The sequence below is a fragment of the Anolis sagrei genome, chromosome 1, assembly GCF_037176765.1.
Source record: "Anolis sagrei isolate rAnoSag1 chromosome 1, rAnoSag1.mat, whole genome shotgun sequence".
NCBI lineage: Eukaryota > Metazoa > Chordata > Lepidosauria > Squamata > Dactyloidae > Anolis > Anolis sagrei.
The window spans coordinates 334,541,225-334,563,179 of NC_090021.1; the positions used below are offsets into that span (position 1 = coordinate 334,541,225).

General features: G+C 40.8%; 2 protein-coding genes across 4 annotated transcripts; one reads left to right on the plus strand and one right to left on the minus strand.

The window, feature by feature from the left end:
• The first annotated feature begins 83 nt into the window (after positions 1-83).
• On the plus strand, positions 84-10,448 carry TIMM9 (translocase of inner mitochondrial membrane 9). 3 transcript variants are annotated; one of them, XM_067463078.1, is made up of 4 exons: positions 84-177; positions 5,393-5,461; positions 5,700-5,795; positions 9,895-10,448. In XM_067463078.1, exons 2-4 carry the CDS (start codon positions 5,423-5,425, stop codon positions 10,027-10,029), a joined length of 270 nt encoding a protein of 89 aa, XP_067319179.1. In that variant the 5' UTR covers positions 84-177; positions 5,393-5,422; the 3' UTR covers positions 10,030-10,448. The 3 variants fall into 3 exon arrangements, with proteins under 3 accessions (XP_067319179.1, XP_067319178.1, XP_067319180.1); XM_067463077.1 differs by having other exon boundaries at positions 5,398-5,461; XM_067463079.1 differs by having other exon boundaries at positions 99-205; positions 5,398-5,461.
• A 71-nt stretch (positions 10,449-10,519) lies between these two features.
• Positions 10,520-20,183, minus strand: TOMM20L (translocase of outer mitochondrial membrane 20 like). Its single transcript, XM_067463076.1, has 5 exons — positions 20,038-20,183; positions 16,772-16,815; positions 14,531-14,612; positions 12,408-12,550; positions 10,520-10,575 (listed from the first exon to the last, which is right to left on the minus strand). Exons 1-5 carry the CDS (start codon positions 20,162-20,164, stop codon positions 10,543-10,545), a joined length of 429 nt encoding a protein of 142 aa, XP_067319177.1. The 5' UTR covers positions 20,165-20,183; the 3' UTR covers positions 10,520-10,542.
• Positions 20,184-21,955: the final 1,772 nt, after the last annotated feature.

Genomic DNA, 21,955 nt, shown 5'->3' on the forward strand with positions numbered 1-21,955 from the left:
GCATGCGCAGTTCTAGATTTCCTATTACAAAGGCTTGGGTTGGAAATGCGCATGCGCACCCTCCAATTCCGTTCCTTCTTGATAGTCGTCCGGGTGGAAACCGGGACCCTTTAAGGCGATGCACCCCCACGTGGTCGATGGAAGGAAGGAAGGATCCGCAGCCATTGCAAGAGGAAGGTGAGAAGCAAGCAAGCCAGGAGGGAAGGTTTTAGGAGTTGATTCTTTGTGCTAGAAGTATTAAACGGGGAAGGGTTGTAGCAGGCCCCTTCTACACTGCCATACAAGATAATCCGGATTATATGACTGTGTAGACTCATATGATCCAGTTCAAAGCAGATCAAGTGAATGATCTAAACGATAATCCGGATTATATGGTTGTGTAGACTCATGATCCAGTTCAAAGCAGATCAAGTGAATGATCTAAACGATAATCGGGATTACATGGCCAAGTAGACTCATATAATCCAGTTCAATGAAGATCATGTGGATTATCTACTCGATAATCCGGATTATATAGCCGTGTAGACTCATATGATCCAGTTCAAACCAGATCATGTGGATTATTGAGTCAATAATCCGGATTATATTGTCGTGTAGACTCATGATTCAATTCAAAGTAGATTATGTGAATTATCGACTCAATAATCCGGATTATATGGCCATATAGACTCATATTATCCGGTTCAAAGCAGATCATGTGGATTACTGAGTCAATAATCCAGATTATATGGACGTGTAGACTCATGATTCAGTTCAGAGCAGGTCATGTGGATTATCTACTCGATAATCCGGATTATATGGCTGAGGAGACGCATGATCCAGTTCAGAGCAGAGTATGTGAATTATCTACTCAATAATCCGGATTATATGGCCATATAGACTCATGATCCAGTTCAAAGCAGGTCATGTGGATTATCTACTCGATAATCCGGATTATATGGCCGTGTAGACTCATGATCCCGTTTAGAGCAGATCATGTGGATTATCTACTCGATAATCCGGATTATATGGCTGAGGAGACGCATGATCCAGTTCAGAGCAGAGTATGTGAATTATCTACTCAATAATCCGGATTATATGGCCATATAGACTCATGATCCAGTTCAAAGCAGGTCATGTGGATTATCTACTCGATAATCCGGATTATATGGCTGTGTAGACTCATGATCCCGTTTAGAGCAGATCATGTGGATTATCTACTCGATAATCCGGATTATATGGCCGTGTAGACTCATTATCCAGTTCAAAGCAGATCGTGTGTATCATCTCAATAATCTGGAGTATATGGCCGTGTAGACTCATATGATCCAGATCAGAACAAATCATGTGGATTATCTCCTCAATAATCCGGATTATATAGCCATGTAGACTCATGATCCAATTCAAAGCAGATCATGTGGATTTTCTATTCGATAATCCGGATTATATGGCCGTGTAGACTCATATGATCCAGTTCAAAGCAGATCGTGTGGATTATATGGCCGTGTAGACTCATATGATCCAATTCAAAGCAGATCATGTGAATTATCGAGTAGATAATCCGGATTATATGGGCCTGTAGACTCATATGATCCAGTTCAAAGCAGATCACGTGGATTATCGAGTAGATAATCTGGATTATATGGCTGTGTAGACTCAAATGATCCAGTTCAAAGCAGATCATGTGGATTATCTACTTAGATAATCTGGAGTATATGGCCGTGTAGACTCATATCCAGTTCAAATGCAGATTGTATGGATTATATGGTCGTGTAGACACATATAATCCAGTTCAAAGCATATAGTGTGGATTATCTACTCAATAATCCGGATTATATGGCCGTGTAGACTCATATGATCCAGTTCAAAGCAGATCATGTGGATTATCTACTTAGATAATCTGGAGTATATGGCTGTGTAGACACATATAATCCAGTTCAAATGCAGATTGTATGGATTATATGGTCGTGTAGACACATATAATCCAGTTCAAAGCATATAGTGTGGATTACCTACTCAATAATCCAGATTATATGGCCGTGTAGAGTCATATGATCCAGTTCAAAGCAGATCATGTGGATTATCTACTTAGATAATCTGGAGTATATGGCCGTGTAGACTCATATCCAGTTCAAAAGCAGATCGTACGGATTACCTACTTGGATAATCTGATTATATGGTGTAGACACATATAATCCAGTTCAAAGCATATCGTGTGGATTATCTACTCAAATAATCTGGATTATATGGCATTTTAGACATATAATCCAGTTCAAAGCAGATCATATGGACTATCTGCTTTGATAATCTGGATTATATGGCAGTGTAGAAGGAGCCCAAAACTTTTGATTAGTAAAACTAATGGATGTCTGCGGTCGACAGGCAGTGTGTCCATCTACACTGCACTTTGATCCCACTTTAACTGCTATGCCTCAGTACTGTGTGATCAGTGAAGCTCTAGTTTTACAAGGTCTCTGCTGAAGGGTTGGTTGTACCTCGCCGAACTACAATTCCCAGAATTCCATCGAATTAAGGGGTTTTTTTATCGTGTCAGAAGCAATTTGAGAAACTGCAAGTCGCTTCTGATGTGAGAGAATTGACCATCTGTACAGACATTGCCCAGGGGACACATGGATGTGTTACCATCCTATGGGAAGCTTCTTTCATGTCCCCACATGGGAAGCTGGAACTAACAGATGGGAGCTCACCCCATCTCGCAGATTCAAACAGATGACCTTCAGGTCAGCATTTCAGCCGGCACAAGGGTTTAATCCTATGGGAGGCTTCTTTCATGTCCCCACATGGGAAGCTGGAGCTAACAGATGGGAGCTCACCCCATCTCGCAGATTCGAACTGATGACCTTCAGGTCAGCATTTCAGCCGGCACAAGGGTTTAATCCTATGGGAGGCTTCTTTCATGTCCCCACATGGGAAGCTGGAGCTAACAGATGGGAGCTCACTCCATCTCGCAGATTCGAACTGATGACCTTCAGGTCAGCAGTTCAGCCTGCACAAAGGTTTAATCCTTTGCACCACTGCAGCTCCTGCATTAAGCTCATTGTAGTTAAAATAGTGTCAACTCAAGGATGGAAAAGAAGAAGGAAATATCGAGATGGGAGGGATTTTGTTTTCTTTTTTGGTCACATTTTCATCCTATTGAGGGTGCATCTACACTGTAGTATTAATGTAGTGTAACCCCACTTTAACTGCCATGGCTCAATATTATGGAATGCTGGGATTTGCTGTTTGGCAGAGAAGGCTGAAGACCTTGTCAAACTCCATAACATAACAATGAGCCATGAAGTGAAAAGATGTCAAAACTGCATTAAATTCTGCAGCCGAGATGCACCCTGGGCTTTTGGGTCCCTTGCTGCTTTCTAGCACTGTTTTTCAATAAGAGAGGTCTGCAAGCATTCATTATGACCTTGACAGTCCTTAAAACTGCTAGCAAGCTCACTTCATTCGGGAAGCAATTAATTTGGAAGAGACACTAATCTCAATTCTTGGCATGGATATCCTGCACTGTTTTGTAAAAATTCTTTCTCCGTTCCGCTGCATTCCTTGTTTTAATAGATACACTATAGTCGCCATTATGTGGCAGCATGCTAATATGGATTTCAAATATTCACATTAAAATTGCAGCTGGAAAATGTATGTATAGTACAAGATTTGCATGTTTGTGTAAAACAGCTGTGGTTGAAGACATGTATGTGGTATTGTTGGGTGATTAATACAAAAAAAAAATAAGTGCTTGCAATTTCTCTTCTAATTTAGTTCATTGTAGCTAACACTGGACTAACCCAGTCTAGATGTCACTTAAGCTCTGGCCATGTCTACTTATTTATTTATTTGCCATATTTATATATTGTATATACTCGAGTATAAGCCTAGTTTTTCAGCCCCCTTTTTAGGCTGAAAAAGTTTTCCTCGGCTTATACTCGAGTCAAGGTTATTTATTAGTTTACTTTGTTATTAGTATCATTTTATTACATGAATTATTTAAATATAATTATTATTATTATTATATTTACATTATTTTACTCTACAGTATTATTATTTTATTACATTTATTATTAGAGTTATTTTTATATTATATATATATATATATTATATTATTAGTATTAGTATTATTATTTATTTACTCTTTATTATTATTACATTTATTATTTTACTTTATTTTTATTGTTACTGCATTTATAATTTTACTCTGTTATTACTGTTATTACATTTCCATTATTTTACTCTATTATTATTATTATTATTATTATTATCCTGACACAAAACATAGTATGACACAGCAAATGAGGTATATATGCTGGATTTCATCATCATCATTATTATTTATTTATTTACTTACTTACTTTACTTGTATACCGCAGTTTCTCAGCCTAGCGGTTTACAACAAGGTACAAAAGTCAACAATATACAATTTAAAACCATAAAAGCATAATACACAATATTGGCACAACAATAACAATCCAATGCATCTCATGACTAAAATCGTGATCCAGTTTCGTTGTCCATATTACCATTCCTGTAATCATCACATTCATTGCACCGATTAACCAAATGCCTGTTCGAACATCCAGGTTTTTAATAATAACACTCCCTTTGTTATTATTGGAGGGATACATAAGCACATTTACACTGAAGATTAGAATAACGATTTAATCAGAGCTGGACAGTCTTATCTTAAATTACAGTTTTATGTAAATATTCAAAAACATTTAACCTACTGATGCCTCAATTAATGTAATTTTATTGATATCTATTTTTATTTTGAAATTTACCAGTAACTGCTGCATTTCCCACCCTCGACTTATACTTAAGTTTTCCCAGCTTTTTGTGGTAAAATTAGGTACCTCGGCTTATATTCGGGTCGGCTTATACTCGAGTATATATGGTACTTGGCCACAGTAGTCCACGCTCTGGTTGCATCCCGTATAGACTACTGTAATTCGCTCTATGTGGGGTTGCCTTTGAAGACTGTCCAGAAGCTTCAAATGGTCCAGCGGACAGCAGCCAGATTACTAATGGGAGCTGAGCTCAGGTAGCATACAACTCCTCAGCTGCACGAGCTCCACTGGCTGCCAGTTTGCTACCGGGCACAATTCAGAGTGTTGGCTTTAGCCTATAAAGCCCTAAACTGTTCTGGCCCAACTGTTCTGGTCCGAACACATCTCCCCATATGAACCTGCTAGGACTTTAAGATCATCTGGGAAGGCCCTGCTCTCGATCCCACCTGTGTCACAATACATTTGGCAGCAACTTGAAGACACATACACACAGAAACGATTGAGTCAGTTTGTGTACTCTGGAACTAGCAATTGGATGTAGGCTTTTGGTTCCATTATTTGTATTTCAGCCATAAATCTTAATGGAGTGAACATTGACCTAAATATCTTGTGTTCAGTTTAGGTGGCAGTTGGCTGCGCATTAAATTATGGCCGGGCAAATCTCGGAGTCTGATCAGATCAAGCAGGTAAGCACAATTCTCTCGTCTTAGAGCCTTTTGAAATGTTTGTACTACCTAACAGTTCAACGGCTTGAAAAGCTTTCCCTAAGAAAGCTGGACCGAACATTGTTTTTATCATTAGAGTTATTTATTACATGCATTGCAAGTGTCCTTCCCTTCAGTGGCTATTGCTTTTTCTGTATCCACCTGTTGCCTAGTCTTGTGTAAGAATTGATCCAGTTTTAAAGCTCTATTTCATTTACAGTTCAAGGAATTTCTTGGGACATACAACAAACTGACAGAAAACTGCTTCCTAGATTGTGTGAAAGATTTCACTAGCCGAGAAGTCAAATCAGAAGAGGTAGGTTGTTATTTGGATTTCTTTCTTTAGGAACTTAAGTGTGAAATAGAAAGTTATGTTTAATGGAGAAAGGCAGTTAAAAGCCAACTAGTACAACAAAGATTGTGCAACAGTTCAGTCTGTGTAGCTTATGGAGCAAACAAAAAGGAAATTCCTGGCTAAGATCAAAGGCCAATCTACTCCAGCTTTTACTTTCTGACAGTGACCAGTCAAAGGCTTCTTGGAAACCCATAACCAGAGGGATAGCACTCACATAAAGGATATTCCCAGCATCTGGTACTATTTCTGAAATTAGAAGTTCTGTTTCTAGGTAAAATAATGTTGCATGGGTAGGATGCTGGCTCATGCAACAGCTTGTTTATTTATAGTTTCTGTAAACCCAAATCACCTTCACTATAAAACCTGCAGCAGAGGGTCAAGGGACTTAATGGCCATTGTGCATCTATACCAGGCATGGGCAAACTTTGTCCCTCCAGTTGTTTCAGATGTCAACTTGAAGTCCCAAAACACCTGGAGGGACGAAGTTTCCCCATGCCTGATCTATACCATAGAACATATAGAGCATAACACCACTTTAATTGCCATTGCTGAATGCTACAGAATCCTTGGAGTTATATTTACACATCTTTAGTTTTTCCTGCCAAAGAGTGCTGGTTCTTTACCAAACTACAACTCCCATGATTCCATAGCATTGAGTCATAGCAGTTAAAGTGGTGTGCAGTGGGTGGCCTAATTGGCACAATGGGTTAAATCCTTGTGCTGCTGAATCTGCTGACCTGAAGGTTGGCTGTTCAAAGCCGCAGGTTGAGGTGAGCTTCCGCTGTTAGCCCTAGCTCCTGCCAACCTAGCAGTTTGAAAACATGTAAATGTATATATTATCAATAACAATTGTTATTATTATTGATAGTAATAGTAGTAATATATATATATATATATTATCAATAACCATTATTATTATTATTATTATTATTGATAGTTATAGTAGTAATATATATATTATCAATAACCATTGTTGTTATTATTGATAGTAATAGTAATAGTAGTAATGTATATATTATCAATAACCATTGTTATTATTATTGATAGTAATAGAATGCCTCTAGACCATGGCAATATAGCCCAAAAAAACCTACAACAACCCAGTGATTCTGGCCATGAAAGCCTTCAACAATACGTTGATAGTAATAGTAGTTATATATATTATCAATAACCATTGTTACTATTGATAGTAACAGGAAGGTAATAAAGGCACTCATGCAGTCATGCTGGCAAATATAAGCAGGAGGTGTCCACGGACAACAGACTCCTTGGCTTGGAAATGGAACAAGAGCACCTCCCCATGGCCAGAGTTGAGCACTTCCTCTAGAAAGCTGGAGATGAAAGGGGAAGCCTTTACCTTGGTTCTGTATATTTGTATGTCATGGTTATTTATTTATTTACTTTACTTGTATACCGCAGTTTCTCAGCCCAACAGGTGGCTCAACGCGGTTTACAACAAGGATAAGAATCAATCAACAATATACAATTTAAAACCATAAAAGCATAATATACAATATTGACACAACAATAGACAACACAGTGCATCTCATAACTAGAGTCGTGATCCAATCCGTCGTCCAAATTTCCATTCCTATAATCATCACATTAACCGAATGCCCGTTCAAACATCCAAGTTTTTAATCTTCTTCGGAACACCATTAACGAGGGGGCTGATCTTACCTCCATTGGTTATTCCATTGTATTAAAGGCATTGAATGTTTGCCTGTCTGTATATGTGCAATCTGCCCTGAGTCCCTTTAGGGAGATAGAGTGGAATATAAATAAAGTGTTGTTTTGTTGTTGTTGCTGTTATTATTATTATTAATTCTACAGTGTAGTAAGACAAAAATGCTGAAATGGGGATGCTCTCACAAGTGGGGCAGAATTCCACTCCCTGAGCTGCCATCTGTTCACACAGGATTGAGATTCACCCTTAGATAGATCTATCCTCTTAGGAATTGGCAAATCCTTTTCGAAAGCCATGTAATCTATCCTGTATATTGTGCTACTCCAAATGAAAAAGTGTTTTGCCCCAAAATTTTCTTTCTTTCCTTGATGTCAGGATCTTGTAAGCATGTTACAGACAATCCCCAAGTTACAAACTAGATAGGTTCTGTAGGTTTGTTCTCAAGTTGTATTTATATGTAAATTGGAACAGGTACGTTTTGTAAGTGTAACCCTATCCATATGTGTGTGTGTGTGTAACCCTATCCATATATATGTGTGTGTGTGACCCTATCCATATATATGTGTGTGTGTAACTTGGCCACGGTAGTCTGACTTGGCCACGGTAGTCCACGCTCTGGTTACATCCCGCCTTGACTACTGCAACGCTCTCTACGTGGGGTTGCCTTTGAAGACGGCCCGGAAGCTCCAACTAGTCCAACGGGCGGCAGCCATGGTATTAACAGGAGCAGGACGCAGGGAGCATACAACTCCTCTGCTGTACCAGCTCCACTGGCTGCCGATTAGCTACCGAGCCCAATTCAAAGTGCTGGTTTTGACCTTTAAAGCCCTAAACGGTTCTGGCCCTGCATACCTATCCGAACGTATCTCGCCCTATCAGCCCACCAGGACCCTAAGATCTTCAGGAGAGGCCCTTCTCTCTATCCCACCTGCTTCACAGGTGCGGCTCGTGGGTACGAGAGATAGGGCCTTTTCTGTGGTGGCCCCCCGGCTTTGGAATGCCCTCCCTACTGAAATAAGATCAGCCACCTCGCTAATGGCATTCCGGAAAAAATTGAAAACTTGGATGTTCCAGCAAGTCTTTGGTTAACTTGACCTGACGATGTTTTGATCATGGATTAGCAATCTCGGACGACGAATTGGATTGTGATTTTAATCATGAGATGTTCTGGCCTGTATTGGTGGCCCAATACTATGTATGTATATGTATGTAATTTTAATATGTATTTTTATATTTTAACTTTATACCTAAATTGTGATATTGTAGTTTTAAATATGCTGTAAACCGCAATGAGTCGCCGTACAGGCTGAGATATTGGCGGTATATAAGTGTACCAAATAAATAAATAAATAAATAAAATAAATAACCCTATCCGTGTGTGTGTGTGCGCGCACGCACGCACACACACACACACACACACACATTGTATAGCATAGGGGAGGGTTAACACCCCTGAGATGGTTCCGTTTGTGTCTGTGACCCTGTTTACGAGGTTTCACTTCAATTTCCTTCCTTCCTTCCCCATCCTTCATCTTCCCATCTTTTTCTCTCTTCCCTTCCACCCTTAATCCTTTTTTCTTCCATTCTTCTTCCTTTCTTTCCTTCCTTTCTCTTCCCTTCTTTCTCTTCATTTTCTTCCTTCCCCTCATATCTTTCCCTTCCCTTTCTCTTCCTTCTACTTTCTCCCCCTTCCCTCCCTTCATTCTCCCTCAGTTCCTTCTCCTTTTTTCTTTCTTTCCTTCATTCATTCCATAGCATACACATCATCCAGCAGCACCAAGCCACTTCACTCCTTTTCCTTCCTAGTAATATCACAGAGGGCCCCTTCACCTAGGCACAGTCAATCCGCTTCATTCCTCTTCTTTCCTCTGGGCAAAAATGTGTGGGTTTTTTTTACTTCAAATCTCTCAGTTATTGTAAGTTGAATAATGAAGGGTTTGATCCAAACCCATCAATCTAGGTGGGAGCCTTTGTGGCACAAACCAATCAACATACATATACATACTTTGACATATATAGAAGGGGGTGGGAGGTTCTAAAAGAGCGATATACAGTGTTCCCTCGCTGTTTTGCAGTTAGGGTTGAGAATTAATATTTTTTATACATTTTTATACATTTTGTAGATTTAAAATCACAAAATGTATAAAAATATATTAAAATATTAATTCTCAACCCTATCCACTAAATAAACGGAACTTCCGCGATAATTGAGGGACTACTGTATTATGAACAGTCCTGGAATAAATGTTTATGATGGGGAATCACTAAATAAAAATGGTTTATTAAGAAAATGGATAGCCATTTAAAAATATGAAGTGTGTTTTTAAAATCTGAGTGATTGACAATGCCCTCCTGCCTCTTTCTTTGATCCAGATGACATGTGCGGAACACTGCTTACAGAAGTATTTAAAAATGACCCAGAGGATATCTATGAGGTTTCAAGAGTACCACATTCAGCAGAACGAAGCGCTTGCGGCCAAAGCAGGACTTCTTAGTCAGCCTCGCTAGAAGGCCAAGGCCTGTCTACATGAAGATGTTGCCAGCAGTGATTGCATTGCGCCAAGGGATGTGCCGGTCTCCACTGCGCTCGTGACCGCATCCATCAACCCAGAACAGAGCCGCTCAGAGGCACACAGACCGCGGAAGGCATCAGCTGCGGAACTGACGGGGTCTGTTCAGAGGTCACTTATTTCCAGTGCAGTGGGGTAACGTTGATGCTGCTGCCTTTTCTGGAGGCCTACAGACTGGCTCAGCCAGTCCCTAGGTTAGAGATGGGAGAAAGCAAACACTTTATTTTCTGTTGTTGTTTCTCACGCAGCGACTGTTTGTTTTAATACACAAATGGGTTATTGAAAAATCAGATCCCAGAGTGTCTGAAACAAGCTTTATTTTTTATTAATCAAAGAAAATAAATGAAAATTACTGTCTTTATGTGGAAGTCTTTTTGAATGAAGGATTGTAGACTGTCATAAGGTCCGGCCTTAAGAGCAGCCCTTTGAGTGGGGATGTATTCTCTCACTTCTAGTCCTGTTCGTTCAGAGCCGTCTCGAGCCGCTGGTGGGGAGAGAAAGGAAGTATTGACAGCTGACGAGTACAAATGCATTAAACCTTCTGGATTGTTATTGCAAATTGTAGTAGCTTCTGTAACAAAGTGCGTATACTCACAGGTGAAGCTAGTTTCAGTTAGGAAAATATGGGATGTGATCCCATTGTCAAGAATACTAAAAGAGAAGGGTGCTCTTGAGGGATGGGAATTTGTTAAAAATGAATCATAGAATCAAAGAGTTGGAAGAGACCTCATGGGCCATCCACTGCTGAACGGCTCTCACAGTCAGAAAGTTCTTCCTCATGTTCAGATGGAATCTCCTTTCTTGTACTTTGAAGCCATTGTTTCGTGTCCTAGTCTCCAGGGAAGCAGAAAACAAGCTTACTCCATCATCCCTGTGGCTTCCTCTCACATATTTATACATGGCTATCATATCTCCTCTCAGCCTTCTCTTCTTCAGGCTAAACATGCCCAGCTCCTTAAGCTGCTCCTCATAGGGCTTGTTCTCCAGACCCTTGATCATTTTAGTCGCCCTCCTCTGGACACATTCCAGCTTGCCAATATCTCTCTTGAATTGTGGTGCCCAGAATTGGACACAATATTCCAGGTGTGGTCTAACCAAAGCAGAATAGAGCATGGGTAGCATGACTTCCCTAGATCTAGACACTATGCTCCTCTTGATGCAGGCCAAAATCCCATTGGCGTTTTTTGCCGCCACATCACATTGTTGGCTCCTGTTTAACTTGTTGTCCACGAGGACTCGAAGATCTTTTTCACACGTACTGCTCTCGAGCCAGGCATTGTCCCCCATTCGTATCTTTGCATTTCGTTTTTCCTGCCAAAGTGGAATATCTTGCATTTGTCCCTGTTGAACTTCATTTTGTTAGTTTTGGATGAGGTATTGATGATAGAAGTTTGAACTATTCAGCTGAGGTGGAAGAGTGGGAGCAAACTGGCCCTCAGCCCGGAAAGCTTGATTAAGGGTCTGGAGAACAAGCCCTACGAGGAGCGGCTTTAAAAGCTGGGCATGTTTGGCCTGCAGAAAAGAAAACTGTGAGGCAGACATCATAGACCTTGTATAAATATGTGATGGGAACTCATAGGAAGAGGAGGGTGGCTCAAAGGATCAAGGGTCTGGAGAACAAGCCCTACGAGGAGCGGCTTAAAAAGCTGGGCATGTTTAGCCTGCAGAAAAGAAGACTGAGAGGAGACATGATAGGCCTTGTATAAATATGTGGTGGGAAGTCATAGGAAGAGGAGGGTGATTCAAAGGATCAAGGGTCTGGAGAACAAGCCCTATGAGGAGCGGCTTAAAAAGCTGGGCATGTTTAGCCTGCAGAAAAGAAGACTGAGAGAAGACATGATGGGGGCCATAGATCAAGAGGTGAGGGGAAGTCATAGGGAGGAGGGAGCAAGCTTGTTTTCTGCTGCCCTGGGGACTAGGACGCGGAGCAAAGGCTTCAAACTACAGGAAAGGAGATTCCACCTGAACATTCAAAGAATTTTCTGACCGCGAGAGCTGTTCAGTGGTGGAACTCTCTGCCCTGGAGTGTGATGGAGGCTCCTTCTATGGAGGCTTTTAAACAGAGGCTGGATGGCCATCTGTTGGGGGTGTTTTTTACATGATTGCCCTGCTTCTTGGCAGAATGGGGTTGTACTGGATGGCCCACAAGGTCTCTTCCAACTCTAGGAATCTGATTCTATTCCTGATGGGGTTGGGCTGGATACTTCATACATGAGACATGAAGTGAACGTTTTCCTCCACATTTGAACATCGTGCTGTTGATCTATAAAATGGTACATCATTTACTTGAGTTTGGAAAATTTCAAATATACCTACCTGCACAGCATGTGGAATGCTGTGCAAAAGCATCTCAAACACTTGAGGCGGCAGAGTCTGTTCCAGGACTTGCATGAGCTGGTCTGGATGCGTACACACCGAAATGGCATTGGCGAGGTGCTCAGTGCTCTTCTTGGCCTCACCTGTAAGGAATTCATTTTCCTGAGACACAGATCTGCATGATTCTTAGAACGACATTCCATGCACAGCCGGCCTCTGCCTGTGCAGCACTGCCGCAATATCAGACATTTCTGTTGACCTACCTCCTTTTCTTTTCAGCCCTTCACCTATTGTATTGCTGCTTCTTCTCACAATGAGAGAAAGGACTGGGAAAAGAATCCAACAGAAGAAAAAGGCAGCCATTGCTGTCTCATGTTATCACCTAGCACCCTTCAGATGCCCTTTCTGATTGGAGATATTGGGAGTTGTAGTCCAACATATCCAACCAACAGTCCAAAAACTGGCCTAAGGACAGTATAGCAAAGGGGCTCAGAAGCTATTTTACATACCTAACCAGTACCACAATGTTACCTACTACCTCCTAAGGTAAACACATCAGGTCATTTGTCTGAAAAAAAAAATCACTCTTAGATAAAGATAAAGGTTTTCCCCAGACATTAAGTCTAGTCATGTCCGACTCTTGGAGTGGTGCTCATTTCCATTTCTAAACAGAAGAGCCAGCATTGTCCATAGACACCTCCAAGGTCATGTAGCCACCATGTCTGCAATGGAGCTCTGTTACCTTCCTGCAGAAGCGGTATCTATTGATCTACTCACATTACATGTTTTCAAACTGCTAGGTTGGCAGAAGCTGGGCTAACAGCAGGAGCTCACCCCACTCCCCGGATTCGAACCATCAATCTTTCGGTCAGCAAGTTCAGCTCAGTGCACCACCCGGGGTTTTTAAAAATATTGTTTACAATACTCCTAGAAGATAGGTGGGCATTGTTAACTGGAGTTTTCGATGGCTTACACTCACGGCCCTTTTCCTTCCTCGCCTAAAAGTAAAGTCTGGTTGTTTGAACTAATTTAATCCAAAGCATAACCAGTACAAATAATTAATTCTTTACAATCAAAAGCTTTACTGAGTAATAGGTGACTGTTACTTTAGGGTGCAGCTGTTTCAGAGATGAGGAGGACTCAAAATATTATTCAAGAAACCTCTCTGGTGACTCTGTGTTTGTGCCAAATAACAACAACAACAACAACAACAATAATAATAATAATAATAATAATAATTTTATTTATATTCTGCTCTATCTCCCCAAAGGGACTCGGGGTGGATTCCAAACATAAAAGGCAAACATTCAATGCCTGAATACAACAACAATACATCCATACTCATAAAATGTATACAACCCAACATATAAATACAAATTATAACTTAACAAACTAAAATTAAATAAAAAGCACAGCCTGTTATAACAGACATAAGACAAAACATCAAATGGAAACAATAATTTCCCATTTCTTTGGGGCAAATCGATTAATCATTGCTCAAGATATCCATTGAGCTGGTGGGGTGAGCAGAGCATGGATATGGATGGCAACTCTTAATCAGATGTATAATGGTGGTATTACCAACTACTACTCCTCCTCCTCGTAAGCAAGTGTGCAAAGGCATGTCTTCAGCTGTTTTTTGAAAGTGGGGAAGGAGGGGGGCATCTTTAACTCCTTAGGAAGGGAGTTCCAGAGGTGGGGGGCAGCCACGGAGAAGGCCCTTTCTCTCGTTCCCACCAGCCATGCTTGGGACGGGTGGAACTGAGAGGAGGACTTCCTCCGATGACCGTAGTGTCCAAGTTGGTCTGTAGAGGGAGATGCGGTGAGAGCTCTGTGTATTTCAGAATCCTTTTGAAATGATCTGTGTGTTTTGCCTTGTCAGTTCCATGTTTAGCCAAGGTATAAGCCTTTTTTTTAGGGGAAGCATCGCATACAAGTGATATTACAGTGGCAGCTTTCACTTGAAGAAACAATAGATAAGTTCACTAAGAGGACTACAAAAAAGGAATGTGCTTCCTGCTGTCAAAATACTTATCTAGCTAAATTATATATTATGGATTCTGACTGCCTATGTGGATAGTGTTCAAGTCATTTAATGCATGCCTGTGTATCCATATCCTTACCTTTTCCCAACCAAAGCTCCGCCAGCTGTATCTCCTGCAGGAAGAAATCCTGTAGCTTTGCAGCGTCATTCAGCTTGCAAACCTAAGAGTGTTACAAACACATTTACTTCAGAAACAAAACAAATTAAGCATTGAGTAATCAATCTGAGTTAATGAGAAAACAAGACTGAAATGTCTTAGCCTAAAAATCCAGTGCTAGAAATTAATCCTGGAAGGGTTTCCATGCCTGTGTTTTGTAAATAGTTCCACTATTTTTAACAAGCTTTTTGCTTTTGATAATAATGTACCTAAAATTGGAGTCTTGTAGAGCTACCTACCCTCATTTCAAAAAGTAATGCTTCTGATGTGACTTTTGGAATGGAATATATTTCCCATCCCAGCCTTATCGAATAGGATTATAAACTAAGCAAGAACTGACATTTTACCTGCTAAATAAGACATGGATCCTCAGTAGAAGGAATAAAACTCATCTGCATATTCATTAGTAGCAAGAAAACTACAATTTGTTGTCAAAGGCTTTCATGGCTGGAATCACTGGGTTGTTGTGAGTTTTCCGGGCTGTATGGCCATGTTCCAGAAGCATTCTCCCCTGACGTTTCGCCCACATCTATGGCAGGCATCCTCAGAGGTTGTGAGATCTGTTGGAAACTAGGCAAGGGAGGTTTATTTATTTATTTATTTATTTGCTATATTTGTATACCGCCCTTCTTAGCCTTCGGGCGACTCAGGGCGGTTTATAGATGCAACGATTCAACGCCCAAGAACATCATAAAACATTTAAAACATTAATACATAGTATAAAACCTAACAAAAGTAATAAAAACATAAGCCATTTGTGTCTCCTAATTAAAAACATTATCCATCTCGTCGTCCAGTTGTTCCAAGTTCCTATGTCTTTTACACTGCATTTTCAAATGTTTGCTCAAACAGCCAGGTCTTGACTCTTTTCGGAATATTAAGAGGGAGGGAGCCAATCTAATGTCCCTAGGAAGGGCATTCCATAGCCGAGGGGCTACCATTGAGAGGGCCCTGTCTCTCATCCCTGCCAAATGTATTTGTGACACAGGACCTCCCCGGACGATCTTAAAGTCCTAGCAAGTTTATAAGGGGAGATGCATGTGGACAGGTAAGTTGGGCCAGAACCATTTAGAGCTTTCAAGGCTAAAGCCAGCACTTTGAATTGTTCCCAGTAGCAAACTGGCAGCCAGTGGAGCTAGCACAACAGAGGAGTTTATATATCTGAGGAATCCACAAGCATGTGGACAATTTCAACAAAAAGGAGGAAAGCATTAAAATGAATAAAATCTGGCTACCAGTATTACAAAACTCTAAAATCAGGACAGTAAATAAAGAGCAACACTCAAAAGCCAGGGGAATTCCATACAAGAATAAATCAGGGCCAGCCAACACCTCCCAACAAATTGTCCTCAGGCAGCAACCAGTCAAGCTTTTAAGCTGCAAGGTTTTGAAGCTGCAATGCTTTGTTTTTTTATGCCTAGGTATAGTATCCTACACATTCTCCTTGTCACAATTTATTTTGGCTCAGCTTTCTAATTTGTTAAGATCACAGTAGTCCTTCCAGAGAAGATGATGGACCTCAAACTGATGCCTTCCAGGGGAGGGTCCTCTGTCATTTTGACATCTGTCAACATTTTAAACATGAACTACAGATCCCTTCTACTCTCAACATTATGTCCTGGGTCTCCGCATTATGCCAACACACACATCAACGACACACTTCTTCAAAGGCTCTCACCTCTTTGTGATACACTAATGACACCTTTATCATCTGGTTACCTGGCTAGGAATCACTTCAAAAGATCTGCCAAAACTGTCATCAGTTTGATCCAAGACCCCAATTTTAAATAGGCTAACTAATGAGTGAAATATATAACCAGATCCTTTTTCAAAGTTGTCCCGATCTTCCACTCTAGGGCTGGAGAAGAGAAGAGAAGTTCAGGGCCAGTCAAACCTATTTAGAAAATCTGGTGACATTTCCAAAAGTAGAGAGCCAGCACTATGCATTTGGTTCGAATGGTAGTTTGGGGCTAGGGCGATCCAGGTGAAATCCCTGGCTAGCCATGAAACCTACTGGATAATCATGGATAACATATTTTGTCCTACCTTGACCGTCTTTATGTGGCTTTTGGGAAGATAAAGCAATGGGGACAGCAGAGCCATGTATGCTGTCTTGAGCTTACTACGCTATTCATTAAAATAATAAATAGATGTGTATTTCACCTTTGCATCACGCTCTTTTGCCTTTTCATTCTCTTTTCTTCTTCCTGAGAGAATAAAATAGAATATTAAGTTTCTACATTTCATACATCCAGAACTGTGAAAAAATGCAAGCTGGATAACATAGTTGTTCAACTTCCAATTATAGATAAATATGTGAGAGGAAGCCACAGGGAGGAAGGAGCAAGCTTGTTTTCTGCTTCCTTGCAGACTAGGACGCGGAACAATGGCTTCAAACTACAAGAGAGGAGATTCCATCTGAACATGAGGAAGAACGTACTGACTGTGAGAGCCATTCAGTAGTGGAACTCTCTGCCCCGGAGTGTCGTGGAGGCTCCTTCTTTGGAAGCTTTTAAACAGAGGCTGGATGGCCATCTGTCAGGGGTGCTTTGAATGCAATATTCCTGCTTCTTGGCAGAATGGGGTTGGACTGGATGGCCCATGAGGTCTCTTCCAACTCTTTGATTCTATGATTCTATGTTTGTGTAAGCTGGACAACAGGAAAGAAGAATATCAGCCCATTTGAAATAGAATGCTGGAGAAGAATTGCATGCATGACACAGGCTGTTATTGTTCAGCGCTATCAAGTTAACCTCGAGTTATGGTGACTCTATGAATGAGAGAATTAAAAGTTGTCCTATTATTTATTTATTTTATTTATTTACTTCATTTGTATACCGCCATTCTCAGCCCTAAGGCGACTCATAGCGGTTTACAACAAGCAAAAACAAGGCGAACAATCAAGGCAAAAATTCAATGCGGCATCAACAAGGTACTTAAAAACAGTTAACACAGAAACAAATTAAACAATTTAACAGTAATAAACATTCAGTGGCGTCTCATAACTAGAATCATGATCCAAACTCGTCAGTCGTAGTTCCATTTCCTGAAATTCATTGCACTGAATTTCCCATCCTTTATGGTCAAGTTCAGGTCTTGAAGCCTCAGGGCAACCGAGGCTTTTTTGATTGAGTCTATCCATCTGAAATATGGCTTTCCTCGATTCCTCCTACCTCCTACCCTATTAAACAGTATTGTTTTTTCATTTGAATCATGTCTACTCATGACACGACCAGAGTACGACAGCTTCAGTTTAATCATCCTGGCTTCTGGGAAGAATTCAGGCTCGATTTGCTCATTAATCAATTAATTTGTGTTTTCAGCAGTCTGCAGTATCCATAAAATTCTTCTCTGGTAGCAGATTAATTTCAAATTAATTTATTTTTATTGTATACTTTACTGCCCAGCTTTCTTACATCAAAATGGGAGATAGAATATCCTTATAAATAACTAGTTGCATATATTTAAGTACTTTTAAATACTTCTTCTTCCAAGTATTGTCTAGCTTTCTCTCTGTATTATCTATTTATCCATCCATTTAATTTATTTATTTCTCTCTTCTATCAATTTATCTCTCTCTCCCACTCCTTCCTTCTCTTTCTCGGTATCTATCAATTTATCTTATTTATCTCCTATCTATCTATCTATCTATCTATCTATCTATCTATCTATCTATCTATCTATCTATCCATCCATCCACTTATCTCTCTCCCTCCTTCCTTCTCGCTCTAGCTTTTCCTCTGTGTATCTATTCATCAATTTCTCTTATAGAATCATAGAATCAAAGAGTTGGAAGAGACCTCATGGGCCATCCAGTCCAACCCCCTGCCAAGAAGCAGGAATATTGCATTCAAATCACCCCTGACAAATGGCCATCCAGCCTCTGCTTAAAAGCTTCCAAAGAAGGAGCCTCCACCACACTCCCGGGCAGAGAGTTCCACTGCTGAACGGCTCTCACAGTCAGGAAGTTCTTCATAATGTTCAGATGGAATCTCCTCTCTTGTAGTAGTTATCTCCTATCTATCTATCTATCTATCTATCTATCTATCTATCTATCTATCTATCTATCTACCTACCCATCCATCCATCCATTCACTTATCTCTTTCCTTCCTTCTCTCTCTAGCTTTCCCATCCATTTATTTTATTGGTCTCTCATCTATCTATCTATCTATCTATCTATCTATCTATCTATCTATCTATCTATCTATCTACCCATTTATCTCTCTCCCTCATTCCTTCTCTCTCTAGCTTCCCCTCTGTGTATCTGTCCATCCATTTCTTTTATTGGTCTCTCGTCCATCCATCCATCCATCCACTTATCTCTCTCCCTCCTTCCTTCTCTCTCTAGCTTTCCCTCTGTGCATCTGTCCATCCATTTCTTTTATTGGTCTCTCATCTATCTATCTATCTATCTATCTATCTATCTATCTATCTATCCATCCATCCATCCATCCATCCATCCATCTACTTATCTCTCTCCCTGCTTCCTTCTCTCTCTAGCTTCCCCTCTGAGTATCAATCCATCAATTTCTATTTCTTTCTCTCCTATGTATCTGTCTGTCTTTCTATTTGTCCATTTATTTCTCTACCTTATCTATCTATCTATCTATCTATCTATCTATCTATCTATCCATCTACTTATACCTTTCTCTCTTTCCCTCTCTCTCTAGCTTTCCCTCTCTGTATCTATCTATCTATCTATTTCTTTTATTGGTCCTTCATCTATCTATTTATCCATCCACTTATCTCTCTCCCTTCTTCCTTCTCTCTCTAGCTTCCCTTCTGTGTATCTATCCATCAATTTCTTTTATTGGTCTCTCATCTATCTATCTATCTATCTATCTATCTATCTATCTATCTATCTATCCATCCTCTTATCTCTCTCCCTCCTTCCTCCTCTTCCTAGCTTCCCTTCTGTGTATCTATCCATCCATTTCTTTTATTGGTCTCCCTCCTATCTATCTATCTATCTATCTATCTATCTATCTATCTATCCATCCATCCATCCATCCATCCATTCATCCATCCATCTATCCACTTATCTCTCTCTCTCCCTCCTTCCTTCCTTCTCTTTCTAGCTTCTCCTCTGTGTATCTATCCATCCATTTCTCTTATTTCTTTCTCTCCCATTTATCTTTCTATTCGTCCATTTATTTATCTCCCTTTCCTTCTTTCCCTAGCTTTCTCTCTGTATTATCTATTTATCCATCCATTTAATTTATTTAGTTCTCTCTTCTATGAATTTATCTCTCTATCCCACCCCTTCCTTCTCTTTCTATCTATCAATTTCTCTTATTTATCACCTATCTATCTATCTATCTATCTATCTATCTATCTATCTATATCTCTCTATCCTCTCTCTGGCGCCTGAGGAGGCCTGTGGGCCTGCTGAGGAGAAGCCTTCCTCCTCCTCTTCCATCTTCCTCACTTTCGCGGAGCCTGCGCCTGAAGTCAGGCCGGCCTCGCCTCTTCCGGTCAAAGTAGAGGCAGTAGGCCAGGAAGGCCAGGCCGCAGGCACCCAGCAGCAGCCACAGCCCCACCCGGCCGCGCCCCATACTCCACTCCCAGGCTTCCAGGGTGCACTAGGCCTCGTAGGCCTCACAGCAATGTACAGGCCTGGGCCAACTTGGACCCTCCCTCCAGGGCTTTTGAGTTATGTTAATCCCACAAACGAACATTACATTTTTATTTATATAGATGGTTACTCAGTGGCCTGAGAGGTATATTGTGTCCAAATTTGGTGCCAATTCGTCCAGTGGTTTTTGAGTTATGTTAATCCCACGACCATAACGGTGCCGCAGGGTTCCGTCCTGGACCCGGTCCTGTTCAACATCTTTATTAATGACTCAGATGAAGGGTTAGAAGGCAGGATCATCAAGTTTGCAGACGACACCAAATTGGGAGGGATAGCCAATAGTCCAGAGGATAGGAGCAGGATTCAAAACGATCTTGACAGATTAGAGAGATGATTGGCCAAAACTAACAAAATGAAGTTCAACAGTGACAAATGCAAGATACTCCACTTAGGCAGGAAAAACGAAATGCAAAGATACAGAATGGGGGACAATGCCTGGCTCGAGAGCAGTACATGTGAAAAAGATCTTGGAGTCCTCGTGGACAACAAGTTAAACATGAGACAACAATGTGATGTGGCGGCAAAAAAAGCCAATGGGATTTTGGCCTGAATCAATAGGAGCATAGTGTCTAGATCTAGGGAAGTCATGCTACCCCTCTATTCCGCTTTGGTTAGACCACACCTGGAATACTGTGTCCAATTCTGGGCACCACAATTCAAGAGAGATGTTGACAAGCTGGAATGTGTCCAGAGGAGGGTGACTAAAATGATCAAGGGTTTGGAGAGCAAGCCCTATGAGGAGCGGCTTAAGGAGCTGGGCATGTTTAGCCTGAAGAAGAGAAGGCTGAGAGGAGACATGATAGCCATGTATAAATATGTGAGAGGAAGCCATAGAGAGGAGGGAGCAAGCTTGTTTTCTGCTTCCTTGGAGACTAGGACGTGGAACAATGGCTTCAAACTACAAAAGAGGAGATTCCATCTGAACATTAGGAACAACTTCCTGACTGTGAGAGCCGTTCAGCAGTGGAACTCTCTGCCCCGGAGTGTGGTGGAGGCTCCTTCCTTGGAAGCTTTTAAGCAGAGGCTGGATGGCCACCTGTCAGGGGTGATTTGAATGCAATATTCCTGCTTCTTGGCAGAATGGGGTTGGACTGGATGGCCCATGAGGTCTCTTCCAACTCTTTGATTCTATGATTCTCTAACATTACATTTTTATGTATATAGCTTTCTTTGATTCTAGGACATCATGAATTGTAGTGAAGGAGACGTAGTTTTATAAGATTTTATACATGCTACGAGGGATGAATGAGAAGTAATGCCTCCACCTTTGTAACTCCTCAACAGATGGCAGTACTGGTATGCAGCAGGTACTGGCTTGTTCAGTAGACTCTCTACAGTTCCATTATGGCGGGAAGCCTTAGCATATGAACAGTTGTGTTTTAAAGTATGGAACCTTGCACAGACGGTCGGTCAATGCGATTTAAGCAACGTGCAGTTGCCCAAGGGCTGAGAAAAAGTGGTATATAAATGAAAATAAATGGAATTCTTGACAGCAGAAGGTGTCACCCCAAATGAGATCAATCAGAGAATGCAAGCTGTTTATGGTGATTGTGTTGATGTGAGTACTGTGCGTAGTTGGGCTAGTAAGTTTAAAGATGTTGAGGTGGGAACATCTGACTTGCATGACAAACAAAGAGTTGGACATCCTGTGACAGCAACCACCAAGTTTCACAAGCAAAAGGTTGACATATTGATTCAGGGCGATCGTCGT